This window comes from Sturnus vulgaris, chromosome Z (assembly GCF_052056855.1).
Source record: "Sturnus vulgaris isolate bStuVul1 chromosome Z, bStuVul1.hap1, whole genome shotgun sequence".
Lineage (NCBI taxonomy): Eukaryota > Metazoa > Chordata > Aves > Passeriformes > Sturnidae > Sturnus > Sturnus vulgaris.
The window spans coordinates 82,014,503-82,036,962 of record NC_142283.1 but is presented as its reverse complement, the minus strand read 5'-3'; the positions used below and the strand labels follow the sequence as shown (position 1 = coordinate 82,036,962).

Below are 22,460 nucleotides of genomic sequence, written 5' to 3'. Positions count from 1 at the left end.
CCGCGCTGTGTCAGACCGGGGCCCCTCCCCTGCTCCCCGCCCGGAGAACCGGGGGAACCCGTCCGGCCGGTCTGGCGGCGGCTCCCAGGGAGCCGGGGCGGGCGCGGGGCCGGCGGGGCTCGGGAGGCGCTGAGCTGAGCGGGGACCCGCGGGCACAGGTGGGGCCGGGGCCGGGGGGCTCCTGTGGGCCAGGGGCTGCTGGAGAGGGGCCGCGGGGTTCGGGGCTGCAGGGCAGGGGGCGCGGTACCTCCATCACCCCCAGGACGTCCAGCGCCACTTCCGCAGGTGCCTCGCTCGGGGCGGGCCGGGACACAGCCCTGCCCCGACCCCCGGCCCGCCCCGCCGAACAGGAGGGGCCGGAGCTGACCCCGGGCGTACCTGGAACGCCTTCCCTTCTCTTCTCTTTCCTTCCCAGAACATCACCTGCTCGGAACGTTGTTTTGGAGGCTTTCAAGCCCGGCGGGGCAGCGCGGACGCGAACCCCGCGGGAATCAGCGTCCCCCTCGCTCGCCCCGCGGGATGTGCGGCCGCTGATCGTCGACCTTAGCACAGTCTCTCCAGTCTGGAAGTCTCAAGAAAGCGCAGGAGTTTGCTGGGAGGTGAGGTAAGGCACGGGCAGCCAGCGCAGCTCGGCTGTCTGCGGTCTCCCCGAGCCCCCCGGGCACTGACTCGAGCCCGTGGCCCTGGGCTGGTTGCCCTGCTCCTGGCTTTCCCCCCTATACCTATAAATGATGAAAACAGCCTTCAGGGCTGCGGTGTGATTACTCATTAGTCAGTGTTTATACAGCCATCAGAGCAGCAATAGGTTTCTGCATTAAGGAGTAGTAATTCTGAAACAGAAAATACTGGACAAGTTGCTTGTGAGGTCAGGACTTGCTTGGGAAAAAAATTAAAATAAATCGGTGTTTTGGTCCTTACCTCGTGCTTCGTGCCTATAGCTTAAATAGCATCCCTTCCTTGGAGTCGGGATGGAGCTGTGCTAAATGGAGCAGTTAATGGAGCATTTCACCGCTGGCTCGGGTGTCAGCAGGAGCGGATTGAAACCGAAGAGCCAAAAGCACCGGGAGCTGTGGCAGGGAGCGGTGCTGGTAATGAATAACAGTGAGGGGTGTTTGGTCTCTGTGGAGAGCCGGGGCCGCTGGGATTTTGGGGTGGCCTTGTGCAGTCCCCACCTGTGTGGCTGCTGCTGGAGTCCCTGGATTAACCCCCTGTAAGTGTCTCTGCTGGATCAGGCTTGCTCAGGTCCCTGTTTGGTTGTGGGTTTGATTAGTCTTTCTCCTCAAAGCCTGGTTTAGAAGTCGAGTAAGTATCCGGCCATTTTTGAAGTTTTCCTTGTCAGCTTCTCCATTGGTGGTGATCACCTTAGAGTCTGGTTGCTTTCGTGCCTGTCCCAGGCCTCTGTCTCTGTGTTAACTTGTAGCTATTGCAGAGATTATTTTCAGTAACTTCTAAACTGCTCTCACTTAATTCTGCCATATAAGATGGCGTGTGACTGTTCTGGACCTTTGCTTTGAAGCTTGGGATGGTGAATTCTAAAAGCCACTTGCACTGAAGCTATTTGAAAATGAGCTGCAATTTATTTCTCTGCTCTCTTGTTGTGTGGCTGTTGTTTGAGGGCTGAGAGCATGAAGCGCTGCCTGCTCTTAAATGTGGAAAGGGGATTGGTGGTGTTTCAGATCTGAGAGGTTTTGATGTTCTTCCTGGCCTTGGGCTTTGTCAGGCCTCTGTTAAATGAGATGCTTTGTGCAGCTGTAATTGAATGCAGGACGCTGGCCAGGAGCTTCTGAAACCCAAGCCTGGCTCTGTCAGTGACTTACCCAATGGCCTTGGGCAAGTCACTTAACCTCTCTGTTTCTGTGCTTGTCGTGGTGAAGGGCATGATTCTCACTCGAGACTGAATCTGTGAGTCCTGCTCGGTGCTGAGCTCTGTGACAGCTCTGCTTTCTGGCCAGCTTACAGGATCCTTCTGGAACGTGTGCTATGTTTTCCCCAGTGTTCTGATATCAACTGGAAATATGTTTTTCATTTGACAATTTGACAATTGATGGTGATAGGAAAGACGTGCACTTATGTCTTTACAAACAAGGTGAGAGTGTTAATGTCTTTGAAATGTCTCTACCAACCTCAAGCCACAAGTCTGTCCCAGAGCCCAGTTTGACTCCTGAACCTTAGGGTAATAGGACAAATGGCTTCATACAAAGCCCATTGCAGAAACCAGACAGCCTGAGCTTCTCAACTTCGAGGTGAAATGCCAGGTTCAAGGGGAGCTATGGGGTAGGAAGTTTGGAAAGGCTGCACCTCAGCTGGTGGGGAAAGGACGAGGACAACACGCACTCAGGAGTTCAGGATAAAACTCGGGAGAGTTCAGGAGAAACTCCACAGGGGTGTACCCCAGAGGACTCTCTCCCTTTATTTGAATGAAGTTGCAGGACTCCTCTGTCTCCTTGGTGGACACTGGCTTTTCATAGCATGATTTTTCCTCACAATGGGCAATTTCAGCAAGTTCATGGGTGCCCTTGGGTACAAAATGCTGTACAGTGATGCACAAGGAGATGTAGAACAACACATTAAAAGAAAAAAGGGGGTGAGAAGAAGCACTGTAGGGGAAAACAGGAGACAAATCAAGGAAAGAGCCATTTGCCAAAGTGACTCTATTCCTGAGAGGAGGGAGAGGAGCAGCATGGAAAAGTCTGGAGAACTAAGCAGAAATTTCTCTTTTTCTTAAGAAATTTTGCAAGGCAAATTAATATCACGATTTTTCTAAAGAATATTTTTTTGTTATTGCATGCACAAAAGGAGGAATCTGGCAATAAACCATTTTCTACATTGTTTCATTGCAGATGGAGCCTGATCTGAAGCTGAACGTGGGATTCTCTGTGAGTGGCTGGTGCCAACATCTGTGATGCAGTCTGGGCTTCAGTCACACACTCCATTGGGTAAAGGTCAGTTTAGGAAAATGGCTTCAGTGTCCATTGTAGATGTTGCCAGAAAAGATGGATTAATAGAATCTCCCATCTTGATAGCAGGAATTAACCTTTATTTAGTCCAGTTAAAAATACCTGCTAGTTTTGATGGTGACAATGATTGCCAGGAAAAATCGACAAAGTTCCAAAAATCTTCTACTCCAAGCAATGCAGTTTAAGCATGCACAAAAATAATTCTTTTTTCCTCTGTTAACCTCAGTATGGGCTGTTGTATAATGTGAACCTCGAGACCAAGGTAACACCCTGTAAAGGGCAGGTTGAAACCCCTTCAGAATGCACTGGAGACTGCAGCTTGAGCAAAGGTTACCAAGCCTCTTATCTTCTGCAAAGATAGTTTGCCTTGCCTTGGACTTTAAATGATGGAACTCTGCAGATCTGTTAATGAGAAATCCTAGGGCAGATAATGGGGAAAATGATGATTTTGTTTCTGCAATGGCCCATCTTCAACCATTTTTGTGTAACCTCAGGCAGCTGGCCTGTAAGCTGTGGGTCTCTTTCTTGGAGTGATTTTCAGTTAAATTCTTTGTGTCTAGTTAATCTCTTCATTGGGTCGAATCCTGTTGGCTCATCAGGATAAATTCATTATATTGGAATGTCCTTCATACTTATTGTCATACAAGTTTTAATAAGTAGCTACACTGGAGAGTATGCAATAGCCCCTGCTTTCTATTTTTATTTTTTTCCCCAAGATGGGACTTGAATGTTTGTCAGCAGCGCAGAATTGTTCCTCTCTCCTCTCTCTAGAGGTTTTCAGGGTCTTGGTGTCTCAGCTTGCTTGAATAGGTCTGCAGTGTGTTCAGGGGAGGAACTGTCACCTCCCTGCAGCCAGGTTTGGCACAAGCAGCTTGGTGGTGCCAGATGGTACAGTTTTACTGTGGTGTTTGCCTCCTGATGGTGCAGATAATCGGGGTTCTTGTGGCATTGGAGGAGGCACTGGGGTTGGTTCCTTGCAAAGGAAAGATCTGTGGGTGTTGCAAGGTTGGCTGTGCACAATAGCAATTAAAAAGTCTCTTGGAGCTGGAATTAGTCTTTAATCCTCAGAGTTTGTACAGCCTCCAGAGCAGTAGTAGGTGCCTGTGTTAAAGTACTACTGTGAATCAGATACACTTTGTATTTAAAAATGGTGTGTGTAAAATGAGGGGCTGTGTGGAGGCAGCAGTCGATGGATGGTGCAGCCAGGCTGACTCCTCTGGGACCTGTCACTAGCAGAACAGGATCCCCAGGGGTTTCTCACATACCAGGGAGAGCTGGAGTCCTTGATGGCTCTGTTGTGTGGAGATCTCGGGTGTGACACGTTGTGTCTCGGGTATGACATGTGCTGTCCTGGGTTGTGTGGGTGCATGGCTTCCCCCCGAGCATTTTATCTGCAGCCATACTGGAATCACTCTGATTTGAACCTTTTGGGGTGATTCTGAGTCACCTCGTGTTGGGCAGGTGTTGGCAGGCTCCAGTGGGAGCTGTTTCCAGGACCACAGTGCAGGGAAGCTGTGTAGGGCCAGGAGTTGGGTTTCAGTACCTTACACTCTCGAGCCTCAGCTGGCTCAAAGTACATAGCTGAACTCCTGAGCTCAGCTTTCTCCAAGGCATCCCAGGAGCTGGGCTCTCCCTTCTTAGGGTGCATGTGACAGCCAGTGTGTTTCAGAACAAATGGCTACAGGAAATCATCCCCTTCCAGATATAATTTTGGGGTGTAAAGTAGTCATTCAGGGAAGTAACTGGAGTATTGTGTGTGAAATAGGTATAAATTGATCAGCTTTAAGCATGTAATTTACATGGCAATCTACCTGGAGTTCAGTAGTGTCTGGAGTGAAGGTTATTTCCTTGGCCCATTTGTGCTGATTCATGCTATTTCAGCTGCTGTTTTCTTTTCCTCTCAAAATGTCATAAAGATTACCTGGAAGGTTTTAGTTGTTCAGCAGACCCTTCTATCTGCCTGCCCAAGCACTTGTTACCAGTAACAGTCCATATCTGCTCTGAGTAATCAGTGATATCTCATCTGGGTGGATGGATATCTCGTCTATTGGAAGCAAATGCAGTTTATGATTTGCCAATTTCCCTGTAGCAGCTCTGGTTCCAGGGAGATGAGTTGCTGAATACATTTTTAATGAAGGCTGACACTGTGTGAAAGCCTTTGGCTGGGATCCCTGAGGGGAGAGCAGAAACACAATATCCTGCTCTTGGAAGCCTTGGCTTGGCTTTGGAGGGGGTGGTAAAAATAACTGTGGGAGCATTAACTGGTACCAGTTGGGTTATTATCAGGCTGGAGGGTGGATCACGTCCCGAGAATGTTTCCTGGGCTGTCTTTGCAATTCCAATTTTCAGGTCTCACATGCTGTTAGAGCTGTCCCTTAATCCTGTGCCCATGGATGGAAGATCATTCTGAAACCTCTCAGGGTATAAGCTGGGATATGGATTTGAGCCCCTTGAATACAGGTGTCTCCTCTGGTGGAGCCATCCAAGTGCTCTATGGGCTCTGATTTCTCCTTTGGGTGCTGGGGTTGCAGCCCTGTGAGTGTCCTCTCCGTTGCTGTTCCCTGCCTGGCTGTCTTTGTCCGTGTTCCCATTTTGGCTCTGACTCCCCATTACTAGTGAGGTGAGCAACGTGGGACAGCTGAAGATGGCAGAATAATTGCTGCTGGCTCTTGGGGAAAATGTAATTGGAGTGATCATACATCTGCCAGCATATTCCTGTGGGAGCCTCGTCCCAGAGGTTGATGTCAGACACAGCTTTCTGCTGCAGTTTTGGGAGTTTGTATTCAGCCTTCTGTAAGCAGGTTTTGTTTTGCAATGCCAGATGCTCCAGTAACACCTCGTAAAGAGATAAATCTTACCTGTATGAGGATCAGGCTTTGCATTAAAGTACTTTTTAAATGCCAAGTTAAATCAGCAAAATATCTTGCTGTAGCTTTTTTGTCCTGTTTGGACTCCAGAGACCTGAAGCAGTTCAGAAGGGTCTCTCTGAGTTACTTTTTGTACTATTTGAGTTTGCTTTATGATTCTTGCTTAAAATAGTGTGTTCTGAAAGAGCAGTGCATGGCCAGGTTTGAGCAGCTGTTAAGCTGCCAGAACGTATGAGGTAGTGCAGAATGTGGTGCCAAGGACAGGAACACGCAGGGTGTGGGCTGTGCACAGGCTGTGGTGGCCAGCAGGTGTGGAATGGTGAGTCTTGTGCTTCACATTGTAGGTCTTTATACCCATAATAAACACAAAATAACAGCTTTAGTGGCCTTTTAATCCTTTTTCTATACATCTCCCTTGTTCTAGGTGGATTCTTTAACTTTCAGGGCACTTTGAGTGATGATCTGATTTGCAAGAAGTCACTGGAGGTTCATGCAGCACTGTATGTGCAGTGACTCTCCAGAGAAGAATTTAGAGTAAGACTGGGTTGTTGTTTACTGCCTTGAAACAAATGCAGTAAGTGGAATTTTTACAAGGTTTAATTTATTCTGAATTATCTGGTGCTTGCCCTGAGGCAGAACCAGACACAAAACCTGAGTGACTGAAGCACTGGAATTTGCCCTTTTAGTAAATAAACTGGATCAGGTGTACTTAAACCTATGTTTAATACTATTTTGATCTCTTTATGTCCCCATGTGTCCATACTACTGTTGGATCAGCAGGATTTTCCAAGCTAGAAGGCAGAACTGGGAGCTGGGCATTGCTCCCCAGCTGCCCAGGCAGTGTGAGCTGACACTTCCTTTAGGCTGAAAGGGTTAATGTAAGGTTTTCTGATCTGAAACTCATCTGAAACAGTGTGAAAGCCCCTGTTGTTAAGTCAGGAACTAGAAAATGAGGGCCATGCAGCCCAGAACCATCTTTTAAAAGTGTTCTCTGAGTATTTTATCAAGCAGTATTTAACAAGTATTGTTCCATCTCAGGCCCTCCAAGAACTGTTTCCACAGTCCTCAGAATAGTGACCACATGAAAAATCAGTACTGACCTCCTTTCTTCTTGCCATGTTTGTTTCCCTTTAGTTTCTGCTGGGTGTGCACTCTCTTACCTACTGCCTCAGGATTAGTTGGCATCTCTGCTGCTCCATGCTGTCGGTTCCTGGTTCCTCCCATCTCCCCTTTCACATCCTCTGAACTTCTGACACGGCTCTGCCCTCCCAGGCAGCCCTTTTATTCCGGACTAGGTGTCAAGAAACTTAACTCTAAACCAATTTGTCAGCCTGTCACGGGAGGACTCCTTTGCCCTGGGTCCCACAGCAGCTCTAGTCTCTCTCCCAACTGCGGGAGCTTTTCCGCAGGCTCCCGGCCAGCCCCGGGCACAATTTCACTGCCTCCTGCAGCATGCTAATGGTGTGCCCGCAGCACAGAGAACTTCTGCTGCCTGCAGGGCAACACTTAATGAGATCTCCTCTCTTAACGAGGTTTCCCAGTCGGCAGTTTAGTTCTCTGAGGAGGGAAAGTGACTACAGTTAATTTAACTTACCCCACATCACTTCACTGGCATTCATTCCCAGTGCATTCCCAGTGAGTATCACAGGCATTGCAGGAATTGCCATGTAGCCACACATCTCTAATGGAAAACAAAAGCAGCTTGGTTTTGATATCTCATCTAACCCTTTGCACGACTAATTCGTTCATTAATCATTAAGCGGTTAATCAGTAAAGTTGAATAGACTAACAGCTGAATCTCTGTGTGCCAAGGATATGAGCTTGTTTCAGTTGTTGTAGAGTGAGAGCCAGTCAAAGATCTGCTGGCATTTTGTGTTCTAGGGACTGTGTGTGGGAGGAACTTGTTCTCCCCAGCAGTCCCCACAAGAGGTGTTAGCAGGACAGAAAGAACTAAAGCACTGAAAAGAGGAGAAATAAAACAAAAATGTCACAGTGAGGTATTCAGGAGCCTGAGTTAGAGCTTGAGGTGTATTCTCTAACTCCAAGGTTATTTAGGAAAACATGATCTGTCACAGAAGTCTCAGGTTCTACACCTGTGTTAGTGACCAGCTCTCATACTCCTGGGTAATTCCATCAGGGAGAAGTTTCCAACAGCTTGGGTGGGTCTTGGGAGAAGTCATGTGGATTCCTGTACAGCCAGCCGGGTGGATTTGTTGTATTTTGTGGGTGTCAGTCTGTGCTGGGCAGGCCCTGCAGTGCTGTGGCTCTGGAGCATGGCCTGCCTTGGGCTCCCTGCCAGCAGCCTGCCACTGGAGTAGCACAGTCAGTGCTCATGGAATATTTATCTCACTCTTATAGGAGATATTAGGGAGGGGACACGATTAAGCTTTGCAAAACCAGAAGCTGAGAGGGATGTCAGCAGGTTTGGTGCCAGCCCTGCTGGTTGCTGAGTTTGTTAGGAAAGGCAATGCCATGGTGGTGAAGCAGGTCAAGGGGCACGCTGGGAAGCTGATGTGTAGTTCAGGATTAGGATCACACCCAGTGATGGCTGGAGATGTCCAGAGTGGAGGCCCAGCCGAAGGGAACATGGGCATGGCCACAGCTCAGCTGGAGACCATCCCTCCTCTGATGCAGCTCTGAGCCAAAATGCATCCCATGGTGTCCAGGGGTGTTTGGACACCAAGATGTGGGATTTTGCAGTGACAAACACTGATGTTCAGCCCATGGGAAGAGAGAGGAAGCACCCTGGTTTGGGTGAGGCTGGGCAGGCCGGGATGGAGGTTCAGCTGTGTGACCCAAACCCTCGATGTCTGACCTGGAGCTCGGTGCCCAGCTCTGTGTCCCACTGCAGCCAAGCAGGGCTCCAGCTCCTGTGGCTCCTCAGGGCATGATGTAATGGCCACTGGGAGATGTGTTCGTGCTCTCCCCAGTTCCTACGTCCTGTGTTGGGAGCACACGGTGTTGCTGGGGCTGCAGTATAGCAGAACAGTAAGGAAGGGCTGGCTGGCACAAGAACTGCCCCCTGACTCTGGGCAGTGCTGGAAAACCAAGCCCATGCCCTGTGCTGGTTTCAGATGTGGGGTTTGGTGGCCAGCACCAGCAGAGTAAAATTAGATGTGGTTTCCAGCACTTGCTATGCGAGCTCTTTTCCTAACTTGTCCAAAATGCTGGCAGGGTGCTAGCAGCATGATCTCAGAAAGGGATTCAGAGACCACCTTCGAGGAGGATTCCCAGCCCAACGATGAGGTGGTGCCGTACAGTGACGATGAAACAGAGGACGAGTTGGACAGTCGGCAGCCTGGGGCTGAACTGGGACCAAACCAAACCAGCAGGGACACTGAGGAGAGCCGAGATCCTGGGAAAAAAGGTAACAACATCACGAACTTCATTTGGGGAGAATACGATGCTGGATGCAGAGGCTGAGCCTCAGGGACCGATTGGATTCTGTGTTTATTTCTCAGGTAAGGTTTGGAATGGCTTATCTGACTCTGGAGGAGTAATTGATAGCAGTTCAGTTTAACAAATGTCAGGATGAAACTCAGCTTCATTCCAACCTGCAGCCCAGTTCTGTGCTACTGCTCCTTGCGTAAAGTTAATGAGCTGCATGGTGACCTCCTCCTAATTAAGGCAGGACCTGGATGTACATGTGCTCTGGGAACTGTTCAGACAGACCTTCTTGTACTTGTTTTCCCAGTCCTCTGGAAGTGGGCTCCAGCATAATAAACACTTCACTGTGTTCAGTCAGTGTGAGCAGATTTCCACTTCACTGCTCATTTTGTAGCCTCATGAGTTCCTGAAAGGTAAAAGGTGAGTAGGAGGAGTTCAAAGGAGCCAGCAGGTACAGCATGTGGCTGCTGCCTGTGTAGGAACAGCAGTGGGAGGAGCCTTTCTGGTGTTCCTGTTCTGAACCTCTGCCCAAGAAACACCTGTAGCTCCCCTAAATTCCCTTTTCTCATGCTGCAACATGAGTATTTTCAATGTAACCAGAGACTGGGTAATTTATACAGATTTTTTCCTGTTTGTGTGGGAACAGTTGATGAGCTCTCATTTCATAACCACCTGTTATGTGTTTTTATTTTACAAACACCTGTCACATGTTTAGTTTAAGACTTTTTTTTATTATGACATCCTTTAAAGTTGATGAATTACCAAAGCAGCTTGCTAAATATTAGGTGTTAGTACCACAGTTTAAAGTAATTTTGAGGAGCTTCCTTCCTGCAGGTTTTACCTCAGACCTAATTTGCCAGTTTTCCATCAGTTTTCTCAACACTGCAATGTTTTTGGAATATGTTAAAGAAATTCTTATGTAGACTTTGTGATTTTCTTTATGCCCTGTCATTTGGCAAAATTTAGTAACTTCCTCAATTCATGCATATAATCTGTTAATTCAAAACATGGTTCTTCGAGATAAATATTTCTCTATTATCTTCTGGGCTTGTAGCCAAGATGCTAGAAATGAAAGTTGTGTAGTCGCAGGAAAAGTCCAGATATGTCGGTCTGGAATTTGCTCTATGGTGGGTGGAAAAAAAAAAAAGTCTTTACACTTGGATTTGGGTTTTGAAGTGTTAGTCACAGCCCTGCAGGCCCCACGCCCCTGCCGCCGGGAGTTTCACCCCATCCACGGGTGAAGATCTATGAAACCAGGAAGAGCTCCCATTAGGGACAATCACTGTGGGCTGAGGACAGGGGGAGATGCTTGGCGGGTGAGTCAGGAAAGCTGCATTTCAAAATGCTGCCTGCGTCATCCTTCCCGGGCAGGCAGAGCTGCGGGGAGCTGGCTTCGAAACCGGGGATGAATGAATTCCTGGGATGTGGGCAGGGCTGAGTGCGTGGCTGGGCTGCAGGCAATGGGAGAGGAAGGACCTGGCAGGGAAAGCGGTGGCCCGTGAAAGAGCGGGCACAGAAAATTACCTGATGGATGCAATTCCTGCTCCTCAGTTTTCTCACAATCGAACAAAACTAGTGGCTGAAGAAATAAAATTAGGACTTCAGATTTGTACTTTTTTATGGGTATGAATGGAAACCGTGGCACAGTGTGGTTAAATCAAATAATTGCCTTCAAAAGGTGAACTGACCTCTTCATTTCCAGCAAGATACCCGGGTTGGAGTGCTTAGCATTTCACGGGCATCAGAGAAGCAAACCAAAAGCGGGAAGGGAATTTGACATGAATAAATGTTACTCTGCAGGTTTTCCACAGAAATTTCAAATGTTAAGCAAGGCTTCTTCCTACCTCTGAATGCACTTGAGTTGCTAATAAAGCCAAACAGCCTGGAAATGTCTTGGAAAGGTTTTTTTAAAGGATATGTACTATAAAGAAGGTGCCAGTCTTGCTTCAGTCGAAAGTAACTTTAAAGTATGGATTTGAGAGAAAACTTGAAAGTGGCAGATTTGTCCCCTCATGTTTATAGCACTTTTCGACCCCTTTTGTCTCTTCCAGACTGCAGCTGGCAAGTTAAAGCAAACGATCAGCGCTTCTATGACCAGCCAAGCTTCAAGAGAACAATCTTCCTGTGCTTCAAGAAAAGCAAATATGCGGTAAGTTATCTTATGCCAATGAGGTGCTAATTGTCGGGTGAATGATTCCTTAATCCGATAAGATGTATGGAATGGCTGGTGAGTGGTATAAAAGCCACCGTTCGTAATTCCACAGTGTTTCCAGCAGAGCAGGGGAAGAATAACTGGGTTGGGGTTTTGGAATGGAAAATCAGGGTATCAAGAGACTGTTGAAAGTAAGATGGAGAATTAGGAGCTTAAAAATATGAACTGTACATTTGTGTTAGAAGTAGAAACTATGTTTTGTGATTGATGTTTGGGTTTCTCCCACAGGGAAATGCAATTAAGACATACAAGTACAACCCCATCACTTTTTTGCCTCTGAATCTGTTTGAACAATTCAAGAGAGCAGCCAACTTCTATTTCCTTGTTCTTCTCATATTGCAGGTAAGCAAGACGGAGAATACTCACTGTGAAGGGAATTTGAGCTCTGTAATATTTATGACACAATTCAGTGCTGTCCTGCCAGGGAATTGAGGGGCACTATCTGAACTGCTGTAGAGACCAAAGGCATCATAACAGAAACCTGCAACAAATCTGGATGAGCTATGGCAGAGTTCTGGGATGAGCTAGTTGCACAGAATTAGAATGAACTCGTTGCAGAGCTCATGAAGTTCATGAGGGGAAGATGTTTCTTGAGTTGATCTCAAATCAGAAGCATGAACAGACGATATGAGTCAGTGCAATTGTTAAAGGGACTGACTCCTAAGTAGTATAACAAGGGACTGACTCCTAAGTAGTATAATGGCCAAACTCTTCCCATAGACTTTTGTTCATTTTTACAACCTGACTTAAAATTCTCTCTGATGTGTTCTTTTTTCTCTAGTCAGGCCACTATGAAATATCTCTGATTTAAATGTTTGATGATCCTGTACTGCACTGATTTTATTGGTCTTTTGTAGTCGATTCCTCAAATAACTACCCTGTCATGGTACACAACGTTGGTGCCCTTGCTCTTGGTGCTGGGAATAACTGCAGTCAAAGACCTGGTGGAGGACATTGTAAGAAGCATGTTCTGTTAATATGAAAAGCAAAACTCACCCAGTGTGGCCCGTTTCTCCTGTTGTGCCACAGAGCAGGGAGTACATTCTTTGTTCTGGTTTCAGGCTCGTTACAGGATGGACAATGAGGTCAATAACAGGACATGTGACGTCATCAAGGATGGAAGGTTTGTGTGTTCCCCTCTGAGCTCTGTGAGTGATCATCATTGCCCCGCTTTGCCACACATCTGAAGCTATAGATAGTAGGAAAGGTTCAGTTCTATTCTCTACTGCCTGTCTGAAAACCTAATTGAAGGTGGAAGAGAATTGCTTAAAGGAGTAATTCAACGTTAATTCTCTGGGACTAAATCTGTGCTAAGCTTTTTGCAGTAAATTGCAGTTTCTGAAAGGCAAACCCACACCACACCAAGAGGTATTTTTGTTCTAAGGAAAGTTCAGTATTATAAGATTTATAGAGTGCATCATATTCTAGATTAAAGAGTAATCATTATTAAACTATCTTGATATTAGGTTCAAAGCCACTAAATGGAAAGATATTAAAGTTGGTGATATCATTCGTCTGAAGAAAAATACTTTTGTTCCTGTAAGTGCTTCAGATACATTTGTTTTATGTTTCTAGAGAGCTCTGTAGGAGCTTTGACCTGGCTTTATTTGATGTCTATTTATTTGTTTTATAGGCTGACATTTTGCTGCTGTCCAGCTCAGAACCAAACAGTCTGTGCTATGTGGAGACAGCTGAACTGGATGGGTAAGGTTCTACTTAAGGATGTAATGGAGCTAATTTGGGCTGAGTAGGAAAAGAGCAAGGATTGTGTGTGTAAGTCTGCTTGTTAAGCCGCACCTGGAGAACTGTATCCAGCTGCTGATTCACACAATTCAAGAATCATTAAAAATTGTCCATTGGAGTGCTACAGACACATCAAAAGTGTTGGAGAATGTGACGTAGGAAGAAAGGGGGAAGGACATGGATTTATTTTTTACTTTACTATAGGTTGCCCAGAGAAGTAGTGGTACTTTAATTTAACTGTGTTTAAACTTCTCTCCTGCATCCACGATTTTAATAAAATCACCTTTTTATCCTTTCTTCTTAGTGAGACTAACTTAAAATTCAAAATGGCCCTAGAGGTGACACACAGACACCTTCAGGAAGAAAGTGCCCTGGCAGACTTTGATGGTTGGTACAGTTCTACACCTAACACTATTAGAACATAGCTCAAGTAGCTTGTAAGTCAATAAAAGTAAAGTAAAGCTACAAATCAATGCATTTAGATTTAACTTGTACATTAAACACATTCTCCTCCATATTTTCTAGGTCTGGTTGAATGTGAAGAACCCAATAACCGACTGGATAAGTTTACAGGAACATTATCCTGGAGAAACTCCAGTTATTCCCTGGATGCTGATAAGATTTTGTTGCGTGGCTGTAAGATGAGGAATACAGACTTCTGCCATGGAATGGTCATATTTGCAGGTGTGTGATATTTCCCCACTAAAAGCACACCTGTAGAGTGGAAAAGAACCGTCATCCTATAGACACCAACTGCATTTCATGTCCCAGTTTGGTAAAACTTTAATGCTAACATGTGTTTGCATATCCTATCTTTTCCTTTTTTAATTTTTCACTCTTCATTTTTAGGTGCTGACACCAAAATAATGAAAAATAGTGGAAAAACAAGATTTAAAAGGACAAAAATTGACTCCCTTATGAACTACATGGTTTATACGGTACGCTCTTTTGTTTAAAATTCAGATTTAAGTGAATAGTGAATGCAAAGTTAGGCAGCTTCTTCCTGTGTAACAAATATGTTTTGACTTTTTTCTGGCCTGCTGAGCTGGAGTAGGAGGAAATCTGAAAGGTGTCTTTGTGGGAAATGTTTGCTGCATTTCTCCTCACAAATACCTGTCATATTCTGTTTGGAACACGAGAATTAAGTGGAGCAAATGTTTCTGAAGTGTGAGGCGTCTCTGTGCCCTGTAGATCATCGTGGTCCTTATCCTGCTGTCGGCTGGGCTGGCCATCGGACACACCTACTGGGAGCAGCAGATTGGCAACTCCTCCTGGTACCTCTACGATGCGCAGGACTTGAGCCCCTCCTACCGGGGCTTCCTCAACTTCTGGGGATACATCATTGTCCTCAACACCATGGTGCCCATTTCCCTCTATGTGAGGTAGGCAGTAGCTGAGGAACTGTCACTGTGTGGAAATGGGAGCTGCAGCTGGGACTGAGAACATTCCTTCTCTTTCATTTAGCGTGGAAGTGATTCGCTTTGGCCAAAGCTATTTCATCAACTGGGACCTGCAGATGTACTACCCTGAGAAGGACACGGCTGCCAAGGCCAGGACCACCACGCTCAACGAGCAGCTGGGGCAAATCCAGTACATCTTCTCTGACAAGACTGGAACCCTCACACAGAACATCATGACTTTTAAAAAGTGTTGCATAAATGGGCAAAGATACGGTAAGTTGTGCAAAGCCTGTGCAAAAGAAGAGGAGGAATTTTAATGCTCTTTGGAGATCATAGACACACAAGTTCTGACTGAACTTCCACAATTTACACCTGGCATTGGGTAAAGCATAGGATTGAATTGTTGGGGTTTTCCCACTTACAAAGTGGAAATTAAGGAACTTTAGTGGGAACTTCTCAGCTTTCAGAAAAACTGAAAATTGGTAATTTGCACAATTTTTTGTACAAATTTACTTTCATTAGAAATGCTTTGGGGACAAAGTCAAGAAGCAGACAAGGAAATTATAGTAAGAGCAGCAGTTTGTCCTTTTTCTTTGCTTTCAGTCCTAGGGCAATACATGTTCTAGCTATGTTTTACTTTGTGGTGGCTGTGAAAGCTCTGTTGTGCCTGGTCCCCCTGACTGTGGGTGCTTTTGCAGGAGACTGCCGGGATGCAGTGGGGCAGCTGCAGAGCCACCCAGAGGTAGGTCCATGTGAGCACCCAGAGGTGGTGGGTCCATGTGAGCACCCAGAGGTGGTGGGTCCATGTGAGCACCCAGAGGTGTGTTCATGCAGCCACCGCTGTACCTGCTCCCTCGGCAGAGCACCGAGAGATGTGGGTGGGCACAAAGCAATGGCATCTCTGGTAACTCAGACTCTCTTCCCCTCTTTTCTATGCAGCAAGTTGATTTCAGCTGGAATGCGTATGCAGATGGAAAGTTCTTATTCTATGATCACTATCTGATAGAGCAAATAAAGTCTGGAAAAGAGCCAGAAATGCAGAAGTTCTTTTTTCTGCTTGCTATTTGTCACACAGTCATGGCTGACACTTCTGATGGTGAGTATGGCTTTTTGGTTGGTTTGGTTTCCTTGTGTAGCAGAAAACAATAATTCAAATCCAGATCCACAAGGGAGAGATCTGCAACTAATGCTGACAGCATAAGGGAGGAGTGTTAGGCTGCCCTTTTGAATTAAACAAAACTAAATGTAGAGGTGATCAGCTATTGAATTACTGAATTCACGGGTTGGAAGATTCGATTAAAACATGGAATATTAGTATTGCTTTACTCCCGTATTTGTGAAATCTCCATAAAACCAACAGTGTCCTGGTCCTTTCTTGTTCCTAATGTTTTTGGGGTTGTTTCCACTCACTGTATTGGTGCCTCTGGCCAAGGATTTGTCTTTTGGAGCTTCTTTTGAAAATGTTTATATGCTTGGATTGAGAAAGTAGGATATTGAGGTTTTGCTCTGCTGGCAGTGCTGCAGCAGTGTCCAGCCGTATCCTCAGCTGTATCCTGGCTCCAATCCTCCAGGTCAGCTCTATTACCAGGCAGCTTCCCCGGACGAGGGGGCTCTGGTGACGGCGGCGCGGAACTTCGGGTACGTTTTCCTGTCCCGAACACAGAACACCATCACCATAAGTGAGATGGGGGTGGAGAGGACCTACGATGTCCTGGCCATCCTGGATTTCAACAGTGACAGGAAGCGGATGTCTGTTATTGGTAAGCTGATTGACACCTGTGTGGAGAAAGTCACTTGTATTTCAGGGGTGAAGAGGGATGTGCAAAGGAAGCTGGGGTCAAGAATTGACAGCTGTGTGACAGTTCTGGGTGTGTTTGAGTCCACTGAAAAAGAAACGCCATCCTGTACTTTGGTACTTGGCAGTAGGCTGAAAATCCAATCGGAAATTATTCCTTTATATAAGGGTGCCATCTCTGCTGTTTCCCTCCACAGTAAGAGAGTCCAGTGGCAATATCAGGCTGTATTGCAAAGGAGCTGATACGGTGATTTACCAGCGGCTGCACCCCAGGAATCTAAAGAGAGAAGCCACAGAAGAGGCACTCGATGTATGTTTGTATTTTGTATGCTCTTTTCAAAACAAAAATTGTTTGTTTCTGACAATAGTGTTATAATTTCCTTTTCCTAAGCTACTAAGACAAATGGAAACCTGCAATTGGTTCTGAAAGTTGGACTTGTTCTGTCAAACTTGTCAAATGCTCGTGTTCTTACCCTCAAGTTTGGATTGCAAATGAAGAGTTTTCTTCTGTGTGGTTTTAATTCTTTATCAGGTCTTTGCAAAGGAAACTCTCAGGACACTCTGCCTGGGCTATAGAGACATAAGCCAGGATGAATTTGAAGTCTGGAATAAGAAGTTTGTGGAGGCCAGTTTGGCCACAAGTCACCGGAATGAAGCTCTGGACAAAGTGTATGAGGAAATAGAAAAAAACTTGATTGTAAGGAGCTGTACATTTTTAGTGTATTTCAATTCTTATATTAAAAGAAACATGTTTCAATGCTACTAACCACCTGTATTTCAAACCCCTTCCAGCTGCTTGGTGCAACAGCTATTGAAGACAAACTACAGGATGGAGTTCCAGAAACTATCTCCAGACTCTCCAAAGCAGACATTAAAATCTGGGTGCTTACTGGTGACAAAAAGGGTAGGGCTGCTTACAGCCAAACAACTAAAAACAGGAGGATTTTTTCCTGTTCATCTACACTGTGGCATTGAAAGGGAATTCTCATACTGAAACATAAATCAGAAATTACATAGGAGCGCTTGAGGTGCATCTGGCTGCTTCTAACCATTACTTGTGACAGAACTTTCAGTAAGTACTTTCCTCTCTTAATTTTTTTTTGGTAGAAACTGCTGAAAATATTGGATTTTCTTGTGAACTCTTAACAGAGGAAACGGCCATCTGTTATGGAGAAGATACCAGGCAAGTGAAAACACAGAGCAGTTTGTTTTCAGGATTTTCAGTCTGAGACTGACCTAGCTTAAAGCTTTTGCTTGACTTTTCTGTAAGTGTTTCTCCGTCTTTCCAGTACTCTACTTCAAACCAGGCTGGAAAACCAGAGGAACAGGGCTGGATCCAGTCCACATTCTTCTCTCAGAATGAACGAGCCCTTCTTCCAGGACAGCAGAGATCGGGCTCTAATCATCACTGGCTCCTGGCTGGTATGTACAAAGGCAGTTCTCCCGAGTATTTGGGATTTTGGGACACCACCGGGCTACAGTGTCTCTCCTTGAGGACTCTGTTCCTTTGTCTGCACAACCAGTTCATTAAAATGCCAGAAATGGATGCTGGGAGCATAATGACCTCAGGTGTGTTGTTAAGCAGTGCCTGGAGTAGGACTGGAAATGGTGCAGAAGGGAACATAGTAAGTGTTTTGTTTTTTTTTCACAGAATGAAATCCTGCTGGAGAAGAAAAAGAAGAAAAAGAAACTTAAACTGAAACTCCCCAGAACGGCAGAAGAGAAGAAAAAGCAAACAGAGAAAAGGAGAAGGGCAGAGGCCTACAAGGAGCAGCAGCAGAAGAACTTTGTTGATCTGGCCTGCGAGTGCAGGGCTGTGATCTGCTGCCGTGTGACACCCAAGCAGAAGGCCATGGTGGTGGAGCTGGTGAAGAAGTACAAGAAGGCCATCACCCTGGCCATTGGGGACGGGGCCAATGACGTGAACATGATCAAAAGTAAGGCAGCTGTCAAGCTCTCTGGCTAGGACAGATCTCCTCTGGCCTGCTCCTGCAGTCTCTCCACTGTCCTTCTCTGTCAGAAGACTCTTCCATCTGCTTTGCTGCCGTGGGGCTTTTTGCTTCTGTGCCAGTTTCCCTTTCTGAGGAAGCACTTTAGGAAATGGTTAGTGTTTTTTCCTGATCTATTTTATTTTTTTCTGTAGACATTCCCTGAGCAGGGACTCAAATCCCATCTGTTCTCATGCTGTGTGTTACAGAAGTGTAACATAGAGACCAAAGCAGTAGCTTGGCTGCCCCTTGCCTGGTGACATTAGCCATCCCAGATTGTACCTGCTACTCTCAACAGCTTCCCAAGAGATCCCAGTGAGAAAAAACATCTAGGATAGGTTTTATGTCCCAAGGGTGTTTGTAAACTGCCTGGCCAGTTTGTTCAGGACTTTACTTGCTCTGTCTCATCGCTTGGTTCTCCTTTGGACAAATTTCCCAGGTGCATTCTGACAGAACAAGCACTGAGAGAGAATCCAGGTGACAGTAGAAATGTGGCCCCAGTCATGTTGCTGTCCCTTTGTCCAACGCAGTGTTTGGTGTTTGTCTCCTTCACCCAGCTGCCCACATTGGAGTTGGGATCAGTGGCCAGGAGGGCATGCAGGCTGTCATGTCGAGTGACTACTCCTTCGGGCAGTTCCGCTACCTCCAGCGGCTGCTGCTGGTCCACGGGCGCTGGTCCTACATCAGGATGTGCAAGTTTCTGAGATACTTCTTCTACAAAAACTTCGCTTTCACACTGGTCCACATCTGGTACTCGTTCTTCAATGGCTTCTCTGCCCAGGTAGGAGGGTGTGCTCATGTGGGATAACAACAAGCAGATGCTGCTTTCACTGTGGAACAGCGAAGGAACCTGGGAAGTGTCAGGAATGTGAAGTTGTCACCAGTGATTTCTGCAGGAAGATGTGATGAATACTGAGTGAGTTAGTTACAGGCAGTTAGGTATGGTTCCAGAGGACTAAAGTCAGGATCACTGTTGTACAGGAGTGGGACAGCTTAACACAGGCTAAAGAGCTTCAGCAGAGCCTTGAGCCAAGGTGCTGCTGCCTTTGGGTGAACACTGAGACAGGGAAGCTGTAGTAGAGCACATGTGAGTTTTCTCAGGAACTGGAGGGGAAGGATGTAATAAAATGAAATCTCTAAGTCCTGCAATTCCTCCTCTTTGTAGACAGCCTACGAGGACTGGTTCATCACGCTGTACAATGTGCTGTATTCCAGTCTCCCGGTCCTGCTTGTCAGCTTGTTCGACCAGGTATCCCCATGTTGTTACAACAGATGAATCCAAAGGTGTCTACCACCAGGTCTTTAAGTTACACTGAATGTCCATGAAACAAGAGGGGTTTGGTTTTGTGGCTTTTAAGAAAGTGTTCCTTTTACACCAGTCTGCAAATCCCTGCTGTTGGAAAGAGAAAGGGATCTGCCATTCACTTTGGGACACTATATAGTTGGGTGTCTATCTCACTCTTCAAAGCTTAGGCTGAGAACAACAATTCACAACTCTCTTTTTCTTTTTCCTCTTTATTAAGGATGTGAGCGACAAACTGAGCCTTCGGTTCCCCAGACTTTATGTTTTGGGTCAGAGAGATTTACTTTTCAACTACAAGAAGTTCTTTTTAAGTTTGCTCCATGGAGCTCTAACTTCACTGATCATCTTCTTCATCCCATATGGAGCCTACCTGAAATCTATGGGACAAGATGGGGAAGCCCCTGCAGATTATCAGTCCTTTGCTGTCACAGCAGCATCCTCTCTGATATTTGTTGTCAATTTTCAGGCAAGTAAGCTTGGTTTCCTGAGCTCTGGTGCTCTGAGAGCACTTTCTGCTCACTGTTGTAAATTTCTCTACTAAAAAGGTAACAAGATGCAGAAAGTAGTTGACATTATCTGGAATTAATAAACTCATTGGGTACTTTTGTTTGCTTTTAGATTGGCCTGGATACATCTTACTGGACTTTTGTTAACGCTTTTTCAGTATTTGGGAGTATTGCACTTTACTTTGGGATCACATTTGACTTTCACAGTGCTGGAATCCATGTTCTCTTCCCTTCTGTCTTTCAGTTCACAGGTCAGTCCTGGTCGTTTGTGGTTCTCAGTCCTGTCTCATGTAGCTTTGTCATAAATTAACTGCTCTTTTTATTCCCAGGAACTGCTCCGAACGCTCTGCGACAGCCATACCTTTGGCTTACCATGATTTTAACCATTGCTATTTGCTTACTGCCTGTAGTGGCACAGCGCTTCTTATTCATGACAATCTGGCCTTCGGAGAGCGATAAAGTGAGTGAAATCTGTGTTATTTGCGTGAATAAGGCAGGTGTTTGTTTACAGCGGCTGGTGCCAGTGCTAAGGTGTGGGCTAGTGGAAGGTGTCCCTGCCCATGGCAGGGGGTGGGACGAGATGGGCTTTAAGGTCCCTTCCAACCCAAACTATTCTGGGATTTTATAATGTTAGAGACAAGTGATGGTGCCCTTGGGAGAATGACACAAGCCTGGCTTGGGTGCTGTGGGCAGAGGAGTGGCCACAGGACTGGCCAGAGGTAGTGGCTCAGTGGGGGCTGTTTCCTCCTGTGCCTAGCTGATGTCTGGTGATGCCACCGAGACCCCACGAGGCTGCTGAGGGCCCCAGTTTGGGTTTAACTTAGCCTTGACTAGAGTGCCAGGGTTACATGTTAAGAGTGTAGGCGATAGGTTTGGCTGCTTCTGCTCTGCCTTGAACTAGCACATAGTTATGAAAACACTTCAAGCTGTGTTGATGTTGTCCCAATGCACGACCCGCTGTGTGTTTGCAGATCCAGAGGAACCGTCGGAAGTACCTGCAGGAGGAGCAGCACTGGAAACGGAGGCAGAGCGCGTTCCGCCGCGGTGTCTCCGCCCGCCGCTCCGCCTACGCCTTCTCGCATCAGCGCGGCTACGCCGACCTCATCTCCTCGGGCCGCAGCATCCGCAAGCGCCGCGCCCCGCTGGACGCCGTGCTGGCCGCAAGTGGCAGGGGCTCCGGGCACACGGGGGAGACCGGCTGATGGACTGACTGCCTGTGGGGAGGAGCTGGAGCACAGCGACTGCACAGAACTGTTCCAAACAAACTCAGCGTATTTTTTAACCGCCCGGCATAAGGATGTTAAGATTTTTATGTCTTATCACAGAAGTTTCTGGGTTTGTTCCTGGGAGCACAGAAAGACCAAGAGTTCTCCGTAGAGCTACTGATCCTTGTGTGACCACTCTGTATGACAGTGAAGGATCCATGTGCTGGGAATGGAAACCCAGCAGTGTCAGTTTTTAGTGATGCCTGGAATTGCAGACTTTTCAGTTCTTAATACTATGTTGGTATAAAACTGTATCTACATTTCATATTTGTCATTGAAAGCGATTTCGCTTGTGTGCTCCATTTCATTAATTCAGACACGATGGCACATGGGGTGCCCAGACCTGGAGCGAGCCCTGGCTGCTCCCATTGGAGCTGTCACGGCTGAGCTGGGGTGTCTTTGGTGATAAACTCCAGCCAGTGTCAGATTGGATTAGGGATCAGGATAGATCTCAGCTCTGGAAGCCGCCCCTGGAGCTGGCACAAGCTATTCATTTCAGTTTTGGACACAGTGATGGACAACTAGAAATCAGTTACTTTCATTGGAATGTATTTCACTTGCTGGTGCCTCAGTTCTTACAGTGTAAAAAGTATTTTTTTGAGTCTCTTTACATTTGCACATTCTTTACTCAAGTTGAGGTGTTTGAATGTCTCACATTTATCTACTTCCCCCTCCTGAACTAAAGCTAATTATTGAAATGGTTTTATAGTAAAAATTATGACCTACAGCTCTCATTCAATGGAATGTACATTTCAAAACTGTAAAGCAAATAAATATCCAAAAGTCTATTTCCTTGCAATGAGTCCGGGGGTTAGACTCGCCCGCGGACCGGCCCGACTATCCCGTGCCGTGTGCGGGAAAGAAGGGAAGGGAAGGGAAGGGAAGGGAAGGGAAGGGAAGGGAAGGGAAGGGAAGGGAAGGGAAGGGAAGGGAAGGGAAGGGAAGGGAAGGGAAGGGAAGGGAAGGGAAGGGAAGGGAAGGGAAGGGAAGGGAAGGGAAGGGAAGGGAAGGGAAGGGAAGGGAAGGGAAGGGAAGGG

General features: G+C 46.5%; 1 protein-coding gene across 2 annotated transcripts; it reads left to right on the top strand.

Annotated features, from left to right (window-relative positions):
- Window positions 1-444: 444 nt before the first annotated feature.
- Window positions 445-22,211, top strand: LOC106863661 (phospholipid-transporting ATPase IC). 2 transcript variants are annotated; one of them, XM_014893189.2, is made up of 29 exons: window positions 445-604; window positions 2,841-2,942; window positions 8,999-9,191; window positions 11,263-11,360; window positions 11,652-11,765; window positions 12,281-12,379; window positions 12,485-12,546; window positions 12,890-12,962; window positions 13,057-13,127; window positions 13,471-13,553; window positions 13,692-13,850; window positions 14,016-14,104; window positions 14,358-14,548; window positions 14,631-14,839; window positions 15,265-15,308; window positions 15,506-15,662; window positions 16,138-16,326; window positions 16,559-16,671; window positions 16,894-17,058; window positions 17,154-17,265; window positions 17,469-17,544; window positions 17,651-17,783; window positions 18,013-18,298; window positions 18,907-19,130; window positions 19,515-19,598; window positions 19,873-20,118; window positions 20,271-20,409; window positions 20,488-20,618; window positions 21,130-22,211. In XM_014893189.2, the coding sequence occupies exons 3-29, from the start codon at window positions 9,011-9,013 to the stop codon at window positions 21,358-21,360; spliced, it is 3,759 nt and encodes a 1,252-aa protein (XP_014748675.1). In that variant the 5' UTR covers window positions 445-604; window positions 2,841-2,942; window positions 8,999-9,010; the 3' UTR covers window positions 21,361-22,211. The 2 variants fall into 2 exon arrangements, with proteins under 2 accessions (XP_014748675.1, XP_014748676.1); XM_014893190.2 differs by having other exon boundaries at window positions 448-599.
- The last annotated feature ends 249 nt before the right edge of the window (window positions 22,212-22,460 follow it).

Coding starts and splice junctions, on each gene's coding strand:
- LOC106863661 (XM_014893189.2), top strand. CDS start 9,011: ATGATCTCAGAAAGGGATTCAGAGACCACCTTCGAGGAGGATTCCCAG. Junction 13,554..13,691: donor TGCCCTGGCAGACTTTGATG/GTTGGTACAGTT, acceptor CATATTTTCTAG/GTCTGGTTGAATGTGAAGAA. Junction 13,851..14,015: donor TGGAATGGTCATATTTGCAG/GTGTGTGATATT, acceptor CTTCATTTTTAG/GTGCTGACACCAAAATAATG.